Source organism: Neolamprologus brichardi, chromosome 11, assembly GCF_056152115.1.
Source record: "Neolamprologus brichardi isolate AB-2024 chromosome 11, ASM5615211v1, whole genome shotgun sequence".
Classification (NCBI taxonomy): Eukaryota; Metazoa; Chordata; class Actinopteri; order Cichliformes; family Cichlidae; genus Neolamprologus; species Neolamprologus brichardi.
This window is the reverse complement of record NC_142114.1, coordinates 29,244,872-29,262,631: the sequence shown is the minus strand read 5'-3', so window position 1 is coordinate 29,262,631 and position 17,760 is coordinate 29,244,872. Positions and strand designations below refer to the sequence as shown.

At 44.4% G+C, this 17,760-nt stretch overlaps 1 protein-coding gene across 1 annotated transcript; it reads left to right on the top strand.

The window, feature by feature from the left end:
* Positions 1 to 4,527: 4,527 nt before the first annotated feature.
* mex3a (mex-3 RNA binding family member A) lies at positions 4,528 to 11,880 on the top strand. The gene is made up of 2 exons (XM_006801808.3): positions 4,528 to 5,233; positions 8,336 to 11,880. The coding sequence occupies exons 1-2, from the start codon at positions 4,816 to 4,818 to the stop codon at positions 9,484 to 9,486; spliced, it is 1,569 nt and encodes a 522-aa protein (XP_006801871.2). The 5' UTR covers positions 4,528 to 4,815; the 3' UTR covers positions 9,487 to 11,880.
* The last annotated feature ends 5,880 nt before the right edge of the window (positions 11,881 to 17,760 follow it).

The window sequence follows — 17,760 nt, the reverse complement described above, 5'->3', positions numbered from 1 at the left end:
AGTGAGGCAGAGAGATGACCTAATACCCGTAAAAAGAAATGAAGTCATACTAACCTGACTCATATTCCCAGCCGACACCAGCTCTCCCAATCACAGCATCCCCAGTGTGTTCGTTGACAGAGGTGTGCATGCGTGTGCCGGTCAACAGCTTCATTATGCATGTAAGCTTTTCACAGCAGGTGAGGCGACTGTACAGTACTGTGCACTTTTGTGATTGCAGATAGAAATAAAGTCTGCTGTGTACGCAGGAAGGCCGAAACACTCGTTGGGTTCTGGACAATTTGTTGGACAAAACAAACACTTTTAGTGAAGCTGTGGAAGGCTACATGATTAACTGGTAATAAAAATAACTGACATATGAATCAATGATAATTTTGTTGGCTACTTGTGTGTCACACTGATCGCTGAATAAATCCCAGAGCACTGCAAAAAATAAAAAGTAGCACAAAAGAACAAATAAAAACTGCCATTTTAACTTGATCCCATTTAAATGAGACTGATTTCAAGTTCAAGTTCTAAGCAACAATCGCACAATTTTACAGTTAAATTACCACAAACGTCCAAAGATGCATCACAGACTCATGGGGGTCATAATATTATTTTATTCTAAATAAATTAAAGAAACTAAATAAACCAATATTTATGAACACAAAGCTACTTTTTGTAGTTACCCTCTACAAAATGTTCTATTTCTCACCACCAGGTGGCAGCGTGTTAGTGGTCTTAGGCTGCGTGCTGCTGTTTAATTGTTGACGTTTCCTTTTAGCTGCCCCAATTTCATCAACATGCTTTTTCTTTTCCCAGGTGTTAAAAAAAAATTATGTGCTCTTTATGACTGTTTGTGTTTAAAAAAAAAAAAAAAAGTTCAAACTGACTCACTGCGCCATCTTTTGGTACAAAGTGGTGTTGCAGCAGTAACGCAGATATTTCTGAAGTCGCAGCTGTCGCCTCTGTAAATCGGTTTAGTCAATTTTGAAACGTTTTAAACTATTTCTCTATACGGGAATTTTACAGTTAAATTACCTCAAACGTCCAAAGATGCATCACAGACTCATTTTTTAAGTGGGAGGGTCATAATATTATTTTATTCTAAATAAATTAAAGAAACTAAATAAACCAATATTTATGAACACAAAGCTACTTTTTGTAGTTACCCTCTACAAAATGTTCTATTTCTCACCACCAGGTGGCAGCGTGTTAGTAGCAGGTGCCTTCAGAAGTCTTAGTCTGCGTGCTGTTGTTTAATTGTTGACGTTTCCTTTTAGCTGCCCCAATTTCATCAACATGCTTTTTTTTCCCCCAGGTGTTAAAAAAATAATGTGCTCTTTATGACTTTCTGTTTAAAAACACACAAAAAAGTTTAAACTGACTCACTGCGCCATCTTATGGTACAAAGTGGTGTTGCAGCAGTAACGCAGGTATTTCTGAAGTCGCAGCTGTCGCCTCTGTAAATCGGTTTAGTCAATTTTGAAAGGTTTTAAACTATTTCTCTATACGGGAATTTTACAGTAATTATCTTCGAAGAACTCAAGCCTCCTCAGAGTTGTTTTGGTTGTCTTGGTTTGTTTGGATTTATTGGACATCAGTATTTCAACGCTACGCGTACAGAACTGCTGCAGCATTGCCTGCTCTCAAAAAAACACAAAAAAACCACACAAATTAGCAGACGTGTAAAGAAAACTTACAAAAAAAAAGAATAAAGCAGGGAAGAGTAGCCTCTACATTTAGCATGTTATTTATTCAGCTGATCGTCTTCAGGGCGCTCGTCAGCTTATGAACACAAGATGTGGTATCATTTGCATGAGGTCTTACATCATCCCAGAGTGCCCGTTCACTGTGGCATCAGCACGTGGTGCTTAGCCAACATGTCCCTTTGTGCTCGCAGAAGCCTCATTCAAGTGACAGCGGGGCACCAGAAAAGTCTTGAAAAGGACATCTGGCCGTGGAAGTCAAAGGGATGTCCTTTAGGGAATCTCGGACATGTCTTTACAGCCTTTTAAGCTAGTCCTCCGAGAGAGACAGATACTGTCCATAGGTGAAAGCAATATTTGCATGAGCTTTCGGACAAAGAGATGGGTGTGCGGCACACAAAACCACAGCATCTCCCCAAACATGCCAGTCAGCCTTTCATTAAGCACAGGGAGGAGAAACAGCACTACTGTGACGAACAGATGGTCAAAATCACTGAGTTTTTTATGTGCAAGTAACATGACCTCAGCACTCCGGGTTTCACAAGTATCCTGTAGCAAATGCAGACACACACACACAAGCACAAATGACAATCGTAGCCTACAGCTGAAAGATGTGAATGAAATCTCGACCTGCTGCGTCCATTCAGAGCCAGAGAAGATTTCGTTTAGGGTCATAAAGACTATGTGATACAACAGCATCACCAGTGGGCAACACCCAGACTCACACATTCAGGCAGAGACGGGGTGTGTGGATGTTGGGGGGGGGGGGAAACACTATCCCAGATCCATGCTTTTTATTGATTGGGGCTCTGGACTCCCAGCAGACCCCTTTTAATGGAGCCAGACGACCTCCTGGACGCTCATTGAAAGGCTGGTCCTCGTGTGGGTGCTTTTCTCCATCACAGCCTCGTTCTCACCCAATCCTCAGCGTTCTCCAAAGGGTGGGGATTGGGAGCAGACCCCCTGGGCCTACACTGTGGTCCTTCATAGATCACGCCATCATGCTCTCCTCCTCCTGCTGGTGCTGTTTTTTGTTGTTTTTCCCCCTTTTCTCTAACCACGTCGTTGGCTGGAGTGGGGGATGTTTTAATCCTGGCCTCATACCAGGAGTTATCCTGTGAGTTCTCATCTGCAACACGTCCTTAGGGAACAAACCCCATCCTGATTGGCACCCAGAGAGCGCGTCTAGACTATGATTACACATGTAAATACACCTGCCGTATCAGTGTGACAGAGCCTTATCACGACACTGATATTGTTTCTATTCTCAGACCTGTTGTTTGGATATTTGTGATTATATTATTGTTCTGTTCTGTGTGTTATTAAAAGGCAGAAGGCATTCTCACTAGAGATGCAAAAATATTCATGCTGAAGAGTCACATGCCATGCTCAGCCTGTCACTTAAGACTGTTTATTTCATTACAGCTGCAGCCCAGTTGCGGTCTGGGAAAACACCATGAACGATGGAGAAAACAGTACATTAATGGTTTGGGTTAAATGCAGAATAATCTCCACAGTGGGGAAACTATTAGACACATCAACAGACTTCACTGAAATTTTACCCAACCCATCAGCTGTTTCTTGTATTTTCAAGTGCTGAACCTGAACTTGCCATGAACCCACAGGCCAAAGATCTGAATTACAAAAAAAAAATGTATATTTTATTGTGGAGTGGAAATAAAGCAGAAGAGCAAACATCCCCATAGTTCGCTTTGTCATTCAGGTAGCCTTACGCAACACATCCTCACTGTACAGCCCATATATGCACAGATGGTAAGGACAGCCTGAGTTAGACTGACACTCTGAGGAAGCTGAAAACATGGACATCAGTTGCTGCTCAGCACTGTGCAGCGATTCAGACACCAACAACTGACGCAACTTAAACAGCAACGTGCAACTTTGCAATAAATAATTATAAATCTAAACGCGTTTCCACTCATCTCATTGGCTTGTTTACTGTAGACATCTGTAAAAAAAAATCTGCTTTCAGCCTCAATCGAATTAACTGAAGTTGCAGGTACTTTGCTGAACCTTGAGTGAAACATGAAACCTTCACAAAGGAGGGAGGAAACCGATCACGTGGGCTGTGATTTCAGTTTCAGGGTAATGATTTGATTTCTTATCGCTGCAGTTGGGATCTTTGTGCCGTGCCGAGCTCCAAGCGAGCCGTCGGCGTGGCTTCAGTCGAGGACATCTTGGGGAGTCGGCGCGGTTCTTTGTTCGCGGCGGCTCCGTGCTTTAAAAACAACACAAGGGGAAATGCTGTTCTCATGTTCCCCCCACTGCATAGGGTCTGCAACGCCTGTCTGACAACTCCCTCTCCTCACCCCCCAACAGACGCCCCCCACCCCCACCCCCCGCGCCTCCTATATAGCCTACATAACATCCTCATGCGCAACGGCGCCGGAGACAACAGCGCGGTGACCTGCCGCAAAGCACGGCTACACCGAGGTGGGCGGACCCCCTCCCCCCCCCCCAAAAAAGAAAAGAAAAATGCCACCAACTCCTTAAATTCATCTCAGATGCCGCCGCTTTTTCTAAAACCTCCTCATCATAAAGTTGACATCATCCGTTGAGCGCCATGTGCGCACTGTGCCCGCACCTTTTAATACGCAACTGTTTACATCCCGGCTGCCCGTCCTTACATAAGTGGCCAAACAAAAAATGCGGCTCTCGGGCTACACTGCGGCTCCGGAGCCGTACCTTTCCGCTCATGTGATAGCAGTGCGGGGATGTGAGGCAATGAGGAGCCGAGTCTCTTTCTTTCTGCTTTCTGCGTGGAGCTGCCACATGTTCGTGAACCTGAGACGGAATGGTACAACGGGAGGGCGGCTCGTTTTGTCTCGGCGAGGAGGGGAAGCTGTGTAAACCAGACTGGGTGGAGCAAAGCATCGCCCAGCCCCATCTGTGTGCAGACGGCCTTGTGTCCCGTTTGCCCGGAGCTCGGAGAGAGACTACTGTACCGAGAGTCTGGCGGATAGAGAGAGAGGGGGCCGGTCTATGGGAGGGGCTAGCGCAAAGGGGGGAATCGAGAGGAGGAGGGGGCGAGGAGGAGGAGGCGGCACGGGTGCTGTTTCTCCAGTCTCTTTCCCCTGTCTTTGTCTCACACACTCTTTTGTTAGCCATGCCTAGCCTGCTGGTTCTAGCAGGGATCATGGAGAAAAATGGGGGCTACGGCAGGGATCTGGCCGGCTCCGGCTTCGGAAGCGAGGGTCTCCTTGTGCCGCCCGACGAGGAGGAAGACGACTCCCGTGCCCTCAGGGTCGCGCTGGGCCAGCTGTCTCTGCTGGGGCTCGGGGAAGGCGAGGACGGCGGCGGAGCCCCAACAACAGGAGTACAGGACCGGAGCAACAATAACAACAACCACCACAACCACACGAACAGCGTCGGCGGCGGGGATACGGCGATTCTGCAAGGCAAGAGCAAGTTGTGCGCCCTGTACGAGAGCTCCTCAAGTGAGACGAAAGGACGAGGCTGCAACATAACAGAATGCGTCCCAGTGCCCAGCTCTGAACATGTGGCCGAGATAGTGGGGAGACAAGGTAAACCGCTGGCTCGCGGGTCATTTTCCCTCCAAACTTGAGCTTTTATCAGACAGCAGTGCATGCGCCCCGCCGTGCGTCCCCGTGTGCTTTGTTGTTTGTTCTCCAACTGTTACCTGGTGTTATTTGACAAAGAAAAGGGAGTGGTGTGTCTGTGTGTGTGCGTGTGTGTGTGTGTTTTTTCCCTACTCCCCCGAGACATCAGCCAGCCTCCCACTTTTCCTGCTTATATTGTTACAAGTTCTCGTGCACTCATGATTAGAGTCGGAAACGAGGCGTTTCGCAGCTTTAGCCTCGTTTTTCTGGACTAAATTTGCACGAGAGGGAGAGAGCAGGAGAGAGACCCGTTCCCTCCCGGGCGAATTATTCTACATCCACGCCATCAATGTCAGCGCACAGACACACACTGGAGCAGGGAGAGCACTTGCTTCCTTTGTCGTCTGAGACGCGCCAGACTGTTCAAAAAGGCAACGTGCGCCTGGTGTACACAAGAATGTCTCTCGGCGCGAGCCGATGGTCGGGAAAATCAGCGAAATTACACATCTGGCCTCAAAAATCGAGTGGATGTTTTTCCCCCCCTCTTCCTTTCTAAATTTATTCTGCTCGTTGTTTATGTTGCGCACTGCCCCAGTGACACAATTGGACAATAGAGCGAAGCGTGGTCACCCTTTTTGTTTTTTGAGGTTTTCTTTTTCCTCAGATGAGGGAGTTGGAAAGTTCAATTCCAGACACGTTGCAGGTTTTTTTTTCTTACAGTTGGAGGTTTTTTCTTGAACAAAGAGCTGAAGTTGAATGACAGCAGCTGTCAAACAAAGGTGTGAGTCGGGGGATGAGGGGAGGGGCGCATTAACACAGTGTTGCTGCTTGGCACACGGGATCGTCTTAAAGGGGTGACTCAGCGAGAAGTTGCACCCGAAGGTGGGAATCCTTCTTTGTTTTTTGGAGGGGGGGGAAAAGCAGAATATTGATATTGTTTGTGGTTATTTGCAGTTGTGCGGTTGTTTGGTTGCATGCGTGCTTTTTTCATTGTGTAGTTGCAAACAAGCCTGAACTTAAGTTTAAAAAACAAAGGAAAAAAAGGAGGGACCCTGGTGTTCCTATGGAGCACTCATTGGTAACTGCTGTGATGAACCCATGGGTGAGAGGGGCAGGGAAAAACAAGGATTGGGGGGTGGGGGGTACGGCGTCTGAAAGCTGAATGGGAGTCACGCCTTGGAGCTCAACACAAGGGACTCCTCATGAGCCCCACTTCACTGCACACTCTCAATGCCACATGGTTGTCTGTCAGGATAGGGGAGAAATCAGGGGGTTGGATGGAGAGAGGAGCACAATGACTGCAGGGTGGGTGAGGTCCCATCAGCAAATCCCGATTTATCTGCCAACAAAAACAAACAGGAGTTGTGATAGCTCCTTTCACTGACACTCCCCTTTCTTGCTTCGCTGCTGTAGTAACGTGGCTTTAGTGTGTGCTGCTGAGCCCCCCCATCTCCCATGTCGGCTCCCATTCTTTACTCTGAAGTGTAAGTTTTGAATTTTAATGGGCTAACCGAAGACAGACAGAGGGTGGATCCAGTGTGCACAAGTGCAGCAAGAGGGCCCTTTAGCCTAGACCAGGAAGAAGTGCTGATTTGGGGTGGGGGGAATTTGAGATGAGCTGCTTTTGATCTGGGCCCTTCGTTAGCTGGCACTACACACACACCCCCTTCCGCTCAGAGCCCGTCTGGTGAATCTGGCAAACGAAGCATCCTGTCTTGGAGAAAGGGGTGGGTATGATTGTTTTCTCCCGTCAGAGGCGCGGGCATTGATTCTCCACCTTACGCCGGAGCTCGTCAGATCACGGGTGGCTTTGTTTTGAATCGCACGTCGCTGCTAATGCAGCTGAAAATGACGTTTCTTCACAGTGACCTTAATTTCTGGGCGTGATTAATCGGCTTTTGCCTTCTTTGTTTACATACGTTTCTTTCATCGAGACATCAATTTCAGCGAATTAAAATTTAAAATCTAGTTTGAGAGAAAGAATTGTTCTTTGAGCCTTTCGTGCCAGGAGCGGGTCTGTTAGGCCAACGCCGGGCGATGACCGCAGAGTGCGTGTTCAAATTTGGGGCACGAGGAATGTTATCACCACCCTTCTGCGTGTACCGGCGGTGCCAGTGCCCCTGAACAAAGTGGGTCAGTGTAGTAGCATTAGGGAGATACTCTGCTTCACCTTCAGGTGTCTTTAAACCTTTTGATACCTGCTGCTGTGATATTCAGCTGGTTATGACACGCTGCGAGCTCTGAAGCACCTGGACTCTGTTTTTAATACGATGTTGTCCAGAGAGCCACAGTGACACAAGGAAAGCACATTTAATGTGTCAATAAAGGAAGAAATCTTAATGAGGAAGCTGGCAGAGTTTGAATAGAAACCTGTGTGATGTTAATGAGGTGTAATCCAAACAGAACTGCTGTGTCTTCTCTTACCATTGTCTTCTTGACCTCAGGTGTTCCTGGCAATCCTCCTAAATAATTACTGATTTATTATATGCCCGTATCCTCCTCTGTCCCATTACATTGTCAGGTGATTCGTCCTGAAATGACATTAACCTGCACTCTTTCACGTTAAGAGTCTCCCTTAAAAGCATTTAACAGAGCAAACTATTCCACGCTGATCAGAAACAGGACCGATGCAGAGCAATAAGTGGCCCAAAAATGAAGCATATGTGGGTTGTCTGTATTGTCTGGAAACAAGTTCAAGGAGAGGTCAGAAAGTAATTGCTCACCAGTACAGTGAAAACACACGGCATCTGCCACAGCCGTGTCCAAGTTTTGTTTTAGTGCAAATAAAATGGTCCTCTCAATAAAGACACTAATGATTACGCCCTTGAACTCTCAGAAATCCTGGTAATTACTCAGCTTTTGCTTTGGCCTCCAAGACATTAGGTTAAAGTGGTCATAAGCAGCTCAAACGTCAGAATTTTCACTGGACAAAGCAGAGACGAGCATTTCTCTCAGCTCAGGCTGATCAAGCGTGTTCCTGGTTGTAACCTTTTAACTTGATTTGTGTCCCTGATTTGAGCCGGAGTGTCTTTACTCATATTAAAATGTATGTTGGTGTCTCTGCAGGTTGCAAGATCAAAGCCTTGCGGGCCAAGACCAACACCTACATCAAAACCCCCGTCAGAGGAGAGGAACCTGTGTTCTTAATCACTGGGCGCAAGGAGGACGTTGCCCTGGCCCGTCGTGAAATCATCTCTGCTGCAGAGCACTTCTCCATGCTGCGGGCGTCCCGCAACAAGCTGGGAGTGTCTTTTAGCGGCTCCCCGCCCACACCTTTGCCAGGTCAGACCACCATTCAGGTGAGAGTGCCATACCGTGTTGTCGGGCTGGTGGTGGGGCCTAAAGGCTCCACCATAAAACGCATCCAGCAGCAGACCTGCACTTACATTGTCACTCCGAGTCGAGACCGCGACCCGGTCTTTGAGATCACGGGCTCCCCGAGTAACGCCGAGCGGGCCCGCGAGGAGATCGAAGCACATATCGCCTTTCGAACGGGAGGCCTGCACGACCACAACAACGAGAACGACTGTCTGGGCCCGAATGGTGGGAGCAGCCCGGCGGGCAGCAGCGGTGGTCTGGAGAGCCGGCTACAGCAGGTGTGGGGGCTGCAGGGGGGCCAGCGCAAGCCACTCACCAGCAGCTACCGCCAAAACTTCTCAGATGCCATGGTTGGAGGAGGGGGAGGAGGTAGCGAGGGAGGGGGGATCTACAACAAAGGCAACTTCTCCAGCTCTGGAGAGAAGCCCTGCTCTTATTTTGGATCTGACGGTACCCAGAGCTGGGGTGACCCCGACTACCCCAAACAGGTGGCCTTCTACGCCCAGCAGCGCTCCAAAAGCTTCGGAGGCCTCCCGCTGCCCCTAACCAGACTCTCCCCCGGCTTACCCGAGTCCTGCGGAGGCGGAACCACCAACAACTCTTCAGTCACCAGCATTGTGCCCATATCCGGCTCACCTCACGCCCAGGCCCGCCGCGCCCACAGCGAGCCCACCTCAGCCGGCGAAGGCTTTCCAGGCCGTCTGCCAGTGCCGGACTCGCCGCCGGCCACCGTGCGGGACTGCATGACCTGCTTTGAGAGCAAAGTGACGGCTGCCTTGGTGCCCTGTGGCCACAACCTCTTCTGCATGGAGTGCGCCATCCGAATCTGTGAGCTCAACCACCCGGAGTGCCCAGTGTGCCACACCCAGGTCACACAGGCCATCCGGATATTCTCTTAAGGAACCATGTCAGTTTTTATCATTAGTTTTGTCAGTGTTTGTTCAATAATTATTTACTGTTATTATGATTATTATTATAATACACATTTTGGTTTTTCAGAAAATTTAAAAACAATCAAGCAGATATTTTAGAAGGCACTGCTTGCTTTACTAAAAAGTATAAGAAATATTTTTAAGTTTTTCTTTTATATATATATATGCATATATATTTTATAAAAGTTTTGTTTATAAGAGAAGTATAGTACCTTGCATTTTCAGTTTTTTGACTGCTGCTGTTTTTCATTCATGAATCACAGCGAAGGCAGAGGTAGACAGTAATGTGAACATTTTATTATTCAAATTTTTTATTTTACCGTGAAGTGGGTTTATATTGAAGGAGGAAGATGATTGTTGAGGTACCCAGTCTGCACCTGACTAACCCAGAAACTCACTGTTGTTATTAGAAGGAAGAAAAAAAAGATTTTTCATTGCACCTTACAATCATCTTGGTCTAAAATAGGATTGTCAATCATACCTTGAAATTTCAGGAGCAGATGTGAAGGTGAATTCAGCCTCGAACTGTGATTGTGATTCGATATAATTGGTCCAAAATATTTTGGCAAAAATGATAATGTGAATAGATTGGTTCTAGTCAAAAGAAACAAAAAGCAGACTTTTATTTTATAGTCTCAGAAACCAGATAATCCTAAAAAAAAGGGATAGCTCGTTACATGATTTATTTATACTAATTGGTAGAATTTTATCGGCGTCATTAATCACAGAGATGGATGAAGGCTGTACAAAGTATCAGTAAAAGTCTCTTTCCAGTAGCCATTGATTAAACTTTGGCCACTGCAGTTTGTTGAAAAGATTCAGTAACGCTTGCTCCTCGTGGCACTTGAAAAGCATGTGGTTCCTCGGTTGGCTTAAAGCACTGATTTAATTTGTGAGGCGGAAAGCCTTGGAATTCATCCAGTTGGCTGCTTCTCGATATCCGTCTCCCCGATGGACTTGTCTCAAAGCCACCTTAACCGCGCTTTATTGTTTTGCGGTGGTCATTTGGCCACAGTCGCCCAACAATGTAGGACAAAGCACGAGCTCCGGTCAACGAGCGTTTCGCTGTAAATAAGGAAGAGAATTAGCATGTGGACAGAAGCCGAGCAAAAATTGTAAAAGCGTCCCCTTAATCAGCAGCACATTAGAATAGTTGACACTGTAAAATACAGAGTCCCGAGTCAGTAATCCCCGCTCTTCGTGCCCTCCGCTAACAGCATTATGTGCGAGCTCTGAGGGGCCTGCTGTCTCCCCTGTAATTAGCAAAGCTGTACAGGAGCAGGTGTTTCATGACACACTGTGGCTGTGACCCCGAGATCGAGGTCTCGCCTAGCCCCCTTTTCTTTCTCCCTTTTCTTTGGGAGTGGCTTTCATGTCTCCCCCTTCTTACAGTTCGATCGCTTGCTTTCGAAGGCGTCTCTCTGAGCGAGGTGTATTGTCTGGGCCCGGTAACAGCGTGGGCTGCAGAAAGCTCGGACACGGCCTGGATCCACTCATTCATAATTAGGCAAATGGGCTGGTCCAGGTGCGGACCGTGTGGCAGGGTCCCGCGGCAAGCCCTTTACCACCCCACCCCGATGTTAGCCAGCACAGAGGGGGCTGGACGGTCCGCGTGCAGCTGGGTGAAGAGGGCCCCCCTTCTTCCACTCCCCTTTGCCCATTCCGCCCCCCTTTTCCTCTCCGTTTCTGCTGCTCCGAGCCATCCCCAGTGAGGAAAAGGGGGGACTCTTTTGTCCCAAAACACACACACAAAATTTGAATGCTGAATCTGGCAGCGCCTTTGAAAGGCTAAGGAGAGAAATAAAAAATATCTACAGTTATCGGGAGACGCGACAGTAACATATTTTTACTGTTGATGTGACACGATTTGAAAATGTTCACCTGCAAAACACAGATTTTACCCCCCAACCTTGCCTTCATTATCCAGCTGCAGCTCCCTGAATTTTGGATGGGGTCCTGTTTGTGTGACGGCACCAGTCCAAATCGAAATTTCCACAAAGCTCCCCCGCCCCCTTTACCTCTGGGCTCCCTCCCCATGTCAGCTCGCTACTGTATGGGACATCCTGCAACTGCCCCTTCACTATGGACACCGAGATTTCAGCCCCCCCTCACTTGTGTTAAGCTTCCAGAATGAAATCAGACAATTGTAATTGACAGAAAAGCAGAGGAAACGCCCCATTTAACTAGCACTCATGCTGAATCAAATTACACACCCTCTGCGTCTGCCTTAGCCCCAGCCTGGGGATTTTGGAGGGCTAGAGGAGAGCGGATGGGGGGTAGGGATTAAAGCTGTTGAATGATGGGGGTGGAGGGGTTTCATTTTGGTTGGAGAAGGAGAGAAGTAGGCTCCAAAAAAAACACGAGACCCTGCAGATCGTGCTGTTTTATCGATCGTTCGACTCTTTCAGCGAGCTGTTGTCACATGTGCGCCATGCGTAGTGACGACGGTGATTCAGCAGGCCTCTCTCAGATCGCACCGGAGAACAATTAAAACTCGGCTTCTGTCTCAAATAAAAAGAAAAAACCCGATTTAAAAATATCAAATTGTGTCTTCGGGCCACAGAAGGCCTTTCCTTTAAAAACAAACAAAGAACAACACACATGGCAGACCACTCGCATGAGGTGTGGACTGCAGGGAAAGCACTGTACTCGGGGGAAACCCTGAAATCTGTCAGACGTAGGAACAAAGAATAGTTAGGATTTTATGGATGGACAAGTTGCACAGTGGTTTGGCCTAAGCTTTCAACGTCACATTCAAAGCAGTATGACACTGTTCTTTGAACTTCGTATTCTGTTTTTTTAAAAAATGTTTTATTTTCTGCCTTAATATTTTTTATGAAATATTGCCATTACTTTGGCGTACAAGGTAGCAACTTTGGCCTTTGACTAGGGGTGTAATAATTCTGAGAGCGTCGCAGCTCCATCTTCCCATACTGTGATGCCCACGTGGAGCTGATAACGCCTAGTTTCGTTTTTTCTGATCCAATGGTCTCTAGCAAAAAAAACAAAACAAAACACCCCCCTCCCTTCGTTTTTTGGCATCTGCCCTCGAACCGAACCGTGATTTTGGAGAATTGTTACACCCCTACATTTGATACTACTGCTACTCCCTAAAAAAACCTTTAAAGTACTTATTTTTGGAGAAAAAAAATAAGAATGTGAATCAAACTGCTTGGGTGGGGGATTAAAGGGATTCAGGAAATTAGGCTTTTTAAACACATTACATCAAATACAGAGTAAAGCACCTTATTACAAAACACGCGCATCTGATTAATACCAAACCGACCGCTGATGGTGAAATATATTTCATAGAATCTGAAAGACATGCACATAAGGATTCCCTATCATTTTTGTTCATTGTGTTATGGTGGTTCTTGTTATTCTTAATACTACAGTAGTACTTAGTGGCAATTTGGGAGACCTCTCATCCATTCAGTCAATGCTGTTGACTTTTGTTCCGAGTTTTGCACTGGTTTAATGAAGAGAGGGCTTATTGGAGATTCTCCCAGTTTAGACGCTGTACAACTTAATGAGTACTTTTAAATGGGAAGGCGCTCTGAGCATCTATGTAAATACAGTATGTGTATCAGTTACAAACATCCAAACAAAAGCCTGCTTCGAGTGAGCTTTGGATTATTTTTTACAAAGTGTCGATGTTTTAGCGTAAGGAATTCAAAACGTTTGAGTTTAGGGAGAGGAAATCTTTTATATATGCGTCCCATCATCCCATTTACTATAATAGTATATTAGATAGATCCATACATACATGTAAGAATATTATTTAAACTTAGTATTTCATTCAAATATATAGATGAAAAGTTAACCAGACACTACGTTATTATGAAGTCGCTGATGTATAAATCCAATCTCCAATAAAAACTCAAATGAATAGTATGTGTATTAAGCTAACCCCTAATGAAGAAAGAAATCTGTATGTATATTAGGACGAAAAGCAATAATAGGACTATACTGGGATAATAAACGAGAGGAGCCGGCTCAGTTCTTTTAAAAAAAAAAATAAAATTAGGATAATAACAGTAGATTCTGTCTTATATTTGCTTCAATCTCCTTATAGATTAATGTCAGTGTAGAAACACAGGCGTGATGAATTGGGGACAGCTTCGGGATAAGTAATTGCTCTTGTTGTGTTCATCATCAGGGTCATTTGTTATTTGGATAATCAATCAATCCTCAGAAGCACTGGAAACTGTAGATTCTGCAACGTGGAGGAAATCTCACTGTGTGTAAAAGTGACAAAAGCGTCCGAGCAGCACGAGCAGCACGAGGTCTGACCTGTTAGTGAAAGAGCAGCAGCTGCTGGCTGAACTTGGGACAGGCTCGCGCGTCGAGGGCTTTGGTCGCAAACAGAGCGAATGAACAAACGGCAGTGAGACGGGACACGCCGTCTACACGTTTAGATTTTTTACACTTGATGCTCTTTTTTAAAGTCTATACGGGGCAGGCGTATTACTCACAGCATATCCTGAGATGACTTTTGTTTACATTGTAATGAGTTCTGGCTCTGTTTGTTTTGCACCACCCGCTTTTCATTTGCATTATTTTTGAAAGGAGAAAAAAAAAGGGTCAGACATAGCCAAAGAACAAAAATACAAGGAGAGCTAACTTATCATTTAACTTATTTTAGAATAAGAGTTTACTAAATGAAGAATAATCTCTAGTTAGTTTACCCAAAAGCCCAATTAATCGATATCGGTGAAAACGAAGGCATATCGTGTTTCAGTGTCGTTGGATTAATACTACAGAGACACCACTAAGAGACTTACTTCTCCCCAAAGAGAGCAGCTTAAAGCACATCCTGGCACTTCCTCAGTCTTTTGTGTAGTTTTTCTATGAGTTTGGTTGTTGGGAAGAGGGAAAAAAAACCCAGTTCAGGGATTTTCTTAATCTTTCTGAAAAAAACGAAACAAAACTTCGCCAATCTTGTGACAAAAAGGTAAAAAAGAAAATTCAAGTAGATGGAAAGAATCGTGCGGACACTGACAAACCAGCAGAAATCCACAGCGTACGGGATTACGCGTTAGTTCAGAGAGCCATTCGCCGTATCCTAAAGTTTAACTGCATGCTAGTAAAAATATAGTACAATAGGTAAGATTTATCAGAAAGGAAAAGTTAAGATAAAGGACTCATCAGCCTGATACCTGGAGTGTATAAAAAGCTTTAAGACCTTAAAGTGAGCATTGGTTTAAAGTCGTATATTTACCGTGTAGTTTAACTAAGTGATACATAGTTTAATTATGATTCTTAAGATTATGCTAAAGTGTAAGTTTCATTTGTCCAGCTCACCCAGTATGAAAGACATTTTAGCCAAGCGGAGGTACAGAGGGGTGGGGGCGACTCCCGTGAGATTTGATTCATTAAGTTCTTGTTAGTATTATTTACAATATTGTATTAAGCTTACTATTATAGTAATGGTAGAAACTGTTGATGTTTTTCTTCTCTTGATATAAAAAAGGTCTTTATGCATTTATGTAGAATCCCTTTTAAGGAGTGATAGGAAATCCTTATTTTCAATGGATGCACTTAAACAGTTGTACCAACCTGTCTAAATCACACATTGAGCAAGCAATGCATTTGAATGTAAACGAAAACAACAACAACAAAAAAGGAACAAAAAAACCTTAATGCACTCCTTATCTTTTAGTCAATTTTGCAAGTGAGCTTTAAGTTTGTTTGTTTGTTTGTTGGACAGAATTTGCGACAGCTTTTTTTTCAACGTAGACTATATTTGAGTTCTTCCACATACATTTATAGAAAGTAACTTAAAATGAATAAAAAAAAACATATTACAGTTTCTCAAATCTATTTTGCTAACATGGGTTATTATTTCATAGAAAGCAGAGGAAAAAAAAAGTCAGTATCTGGATGTTATTTATGAAAAGTAAAAAAAAAAAAAATGAAGCAACATATTTATGAGTAACCTCAAGACATTTTGTTTTTTAATTAAAATTACAAGAAGTTAATATATTTCTAAACACAGGGAAGTCAGTTTCTACTAATAAGTAAAAATGAGAAAAGATGTTTAGAAGTTTTATTTATGAAAGTTACGGGAATGCGTTTCGTCCGTTTGCTTCGTGGTGAATGACGTGAATGGAGCGAGAGTTCTCCGTAGCTTAAATTTTAACTTCAGACATGCACTCTTTCAACACCAGTGCATTCACAATGGAATAATTACAGAAAATAATATAATATTTTTTAGAATTTGGAGATATTTTAGTCACAGAGCATCAATTTTGTGCCTCAATTCTATATTTTTCCTGCATCAGCATTCTTTGTGTGGTGCTGCTTGCTGTAACCCCCCTTCTCCCCTCTTCAACTAACCCCATGTTACTGACTGAAACACATTACTCATTTCCTCTGTAATCTAAACTCGCTTTTACTTATCAAACGTTTAAAGAAAAAAGAAAAAAGAATAAAAAAACATGTTACAACTGCAGCGCTTGGGATGAATGAGCAGCTGTGACCCTCTCGCCAATAGGGCCACACATAACTTGTACACACTTTCATTCATACTTTTTCTACATCTGCTACTCAGACAGTTTGAGATCAACGACGAAGGAGCAAAGCTTTCTCTTATGGGTTAACTAGGTGAGGTTCAAGTGGCAGCATCTAGGAGGGGACAACAGTGCACTGTGTAGTAGATCTATGTAACTAGATGCACACATATACACACACACACGCAACAGATTCATTGCCGTGCTAGTTTGCATGTATGTTGTATGGTCACTTAGACGGGAGAAATGGTGCAGGCCTGACTAACACTTGGGCCATTTCTCCTCTGTAGATTTTCATAGTTGGAGCCTCTTTGGAAAGTGGAAAGTTGACTTGAGTTTGGAGCCAGACAAAGTCCATTTCAGTCCCCACGTCAACGTTCCGGGTTCCCCGTTTAGTGATGAAAGATTGCTTGCGACGCGCAGGAATTAACTCAAAGTTCTTGGTTTGTAAAAGACACGATACGGTTTTTAAAAACTTGGCAAAAATGATGCACGTTTTCTGCTGCATGTAAAGGTCGGGGACTGAAGTGGCGCTCGCTGGTGAAACTCGCAACCGTTTCCAGAGAGGCCGATGCAGTCTGACAGTTTGTCTTTGGTAGCGTTTCCAATTTTTCCAGCACAGTAGAAGTGTTTCATACCGGTCTAATAGTGGTTGTAGTGCATTAGTTTTTGGGCCAGCATCAGCTGGCAATAGTTTCTGGTTTCTCTGTGAACAGTGAAGGAGGGCTGCCACTGCGGCCCTCTGTGGCTGACCGTCAACTTTGATGGATGGGAAAATAAAAAAAAATAAAATAATAATAAAGAAGTCTTTGAACTCTGTTACAGTGTGCCATGCCCTACAAGGCATGTGATATTGCAGGTTTATTTCTTATAGCACATGTTTTTTTGTGAATTACATTTTTTGGAGACATTTTTATTATTATAATTATTATTATTATTGTATCTGCGCCATGTTAGTTCTGGTTCTTTGTTATTTTTCCAAGATTCAAGATGTATTGTAAATGTTTCTAATAAAACAAAAATGAAATGATCTCCAATCGATACCAGTCGTTTTTTCCCCCCCTTTGAAACGGGAGTTCTCAATTGTCATATTTTAATTTCAGCGATCAGAGGAACGTGTCATTCTAGAGCACTGTGCAAATATTGTATTAAATTAGAGCGTACATTAAGGATTAGGTTACTAAAATATAGCCCTGTCAATGTATCTGCACAAAGCAATCACACAGTAGCTAAAATCATGATAACGTATACTTTATTGATCCCCGTGGGGAAATTCCTCTCTGCATTTAACCCAAGCAGTGGACAGCCATTGGGTGCCCGGAGAGCAGTGTTGCCAACTTAGCGACTTTGTCGCTATATTTAGCGAGTTTTCAGACCCCCTAGCGACTTTTTTTCTAAGAAAAGTCGCTAAAAAAAGACGTGAAAGCGCATATCGCTTTTACTCTCAACAAGCAGCGGGTGCTGTAACGCAGTCAGTTCTTCTTTTACTCTTATGCTGTTTTGTGGATCACAAGGTTTAAAACTACTTATAAACACACACACACAAAGTAACTCCACCAGAGTGCCTATTTCGGGTCACTTTTGCCGGTCCAAGCCCGGGTAAAGGAGCAGGGTTGGAATTGTGACATTAAAAAAAACAATAATTGCTAAAATAAATTTAATTTGTAGTTCTAAATAAATTCTAAATGCATTTAGGACGTTTTTTTACTCACTTTACGTCTCTTCCACG

Excerpts from the sequence above, each read along its gene's own strand:
- mex3a (XM_006801808.3), top strand. The coding sequence starts at position 4,816 with ATGCCTAGCCTGCTGGTTCTAGCAGGGATCATGGAGAAAAATGGGGGC. Across the intron at positions 5,234-8,335 it reads CGAGATAGTGGGGAGACAAG|GTTGCAAGATCAAAGCCTTG; the intron begins GTAAACCGCTGG and ends GTGTCTCTGCAG.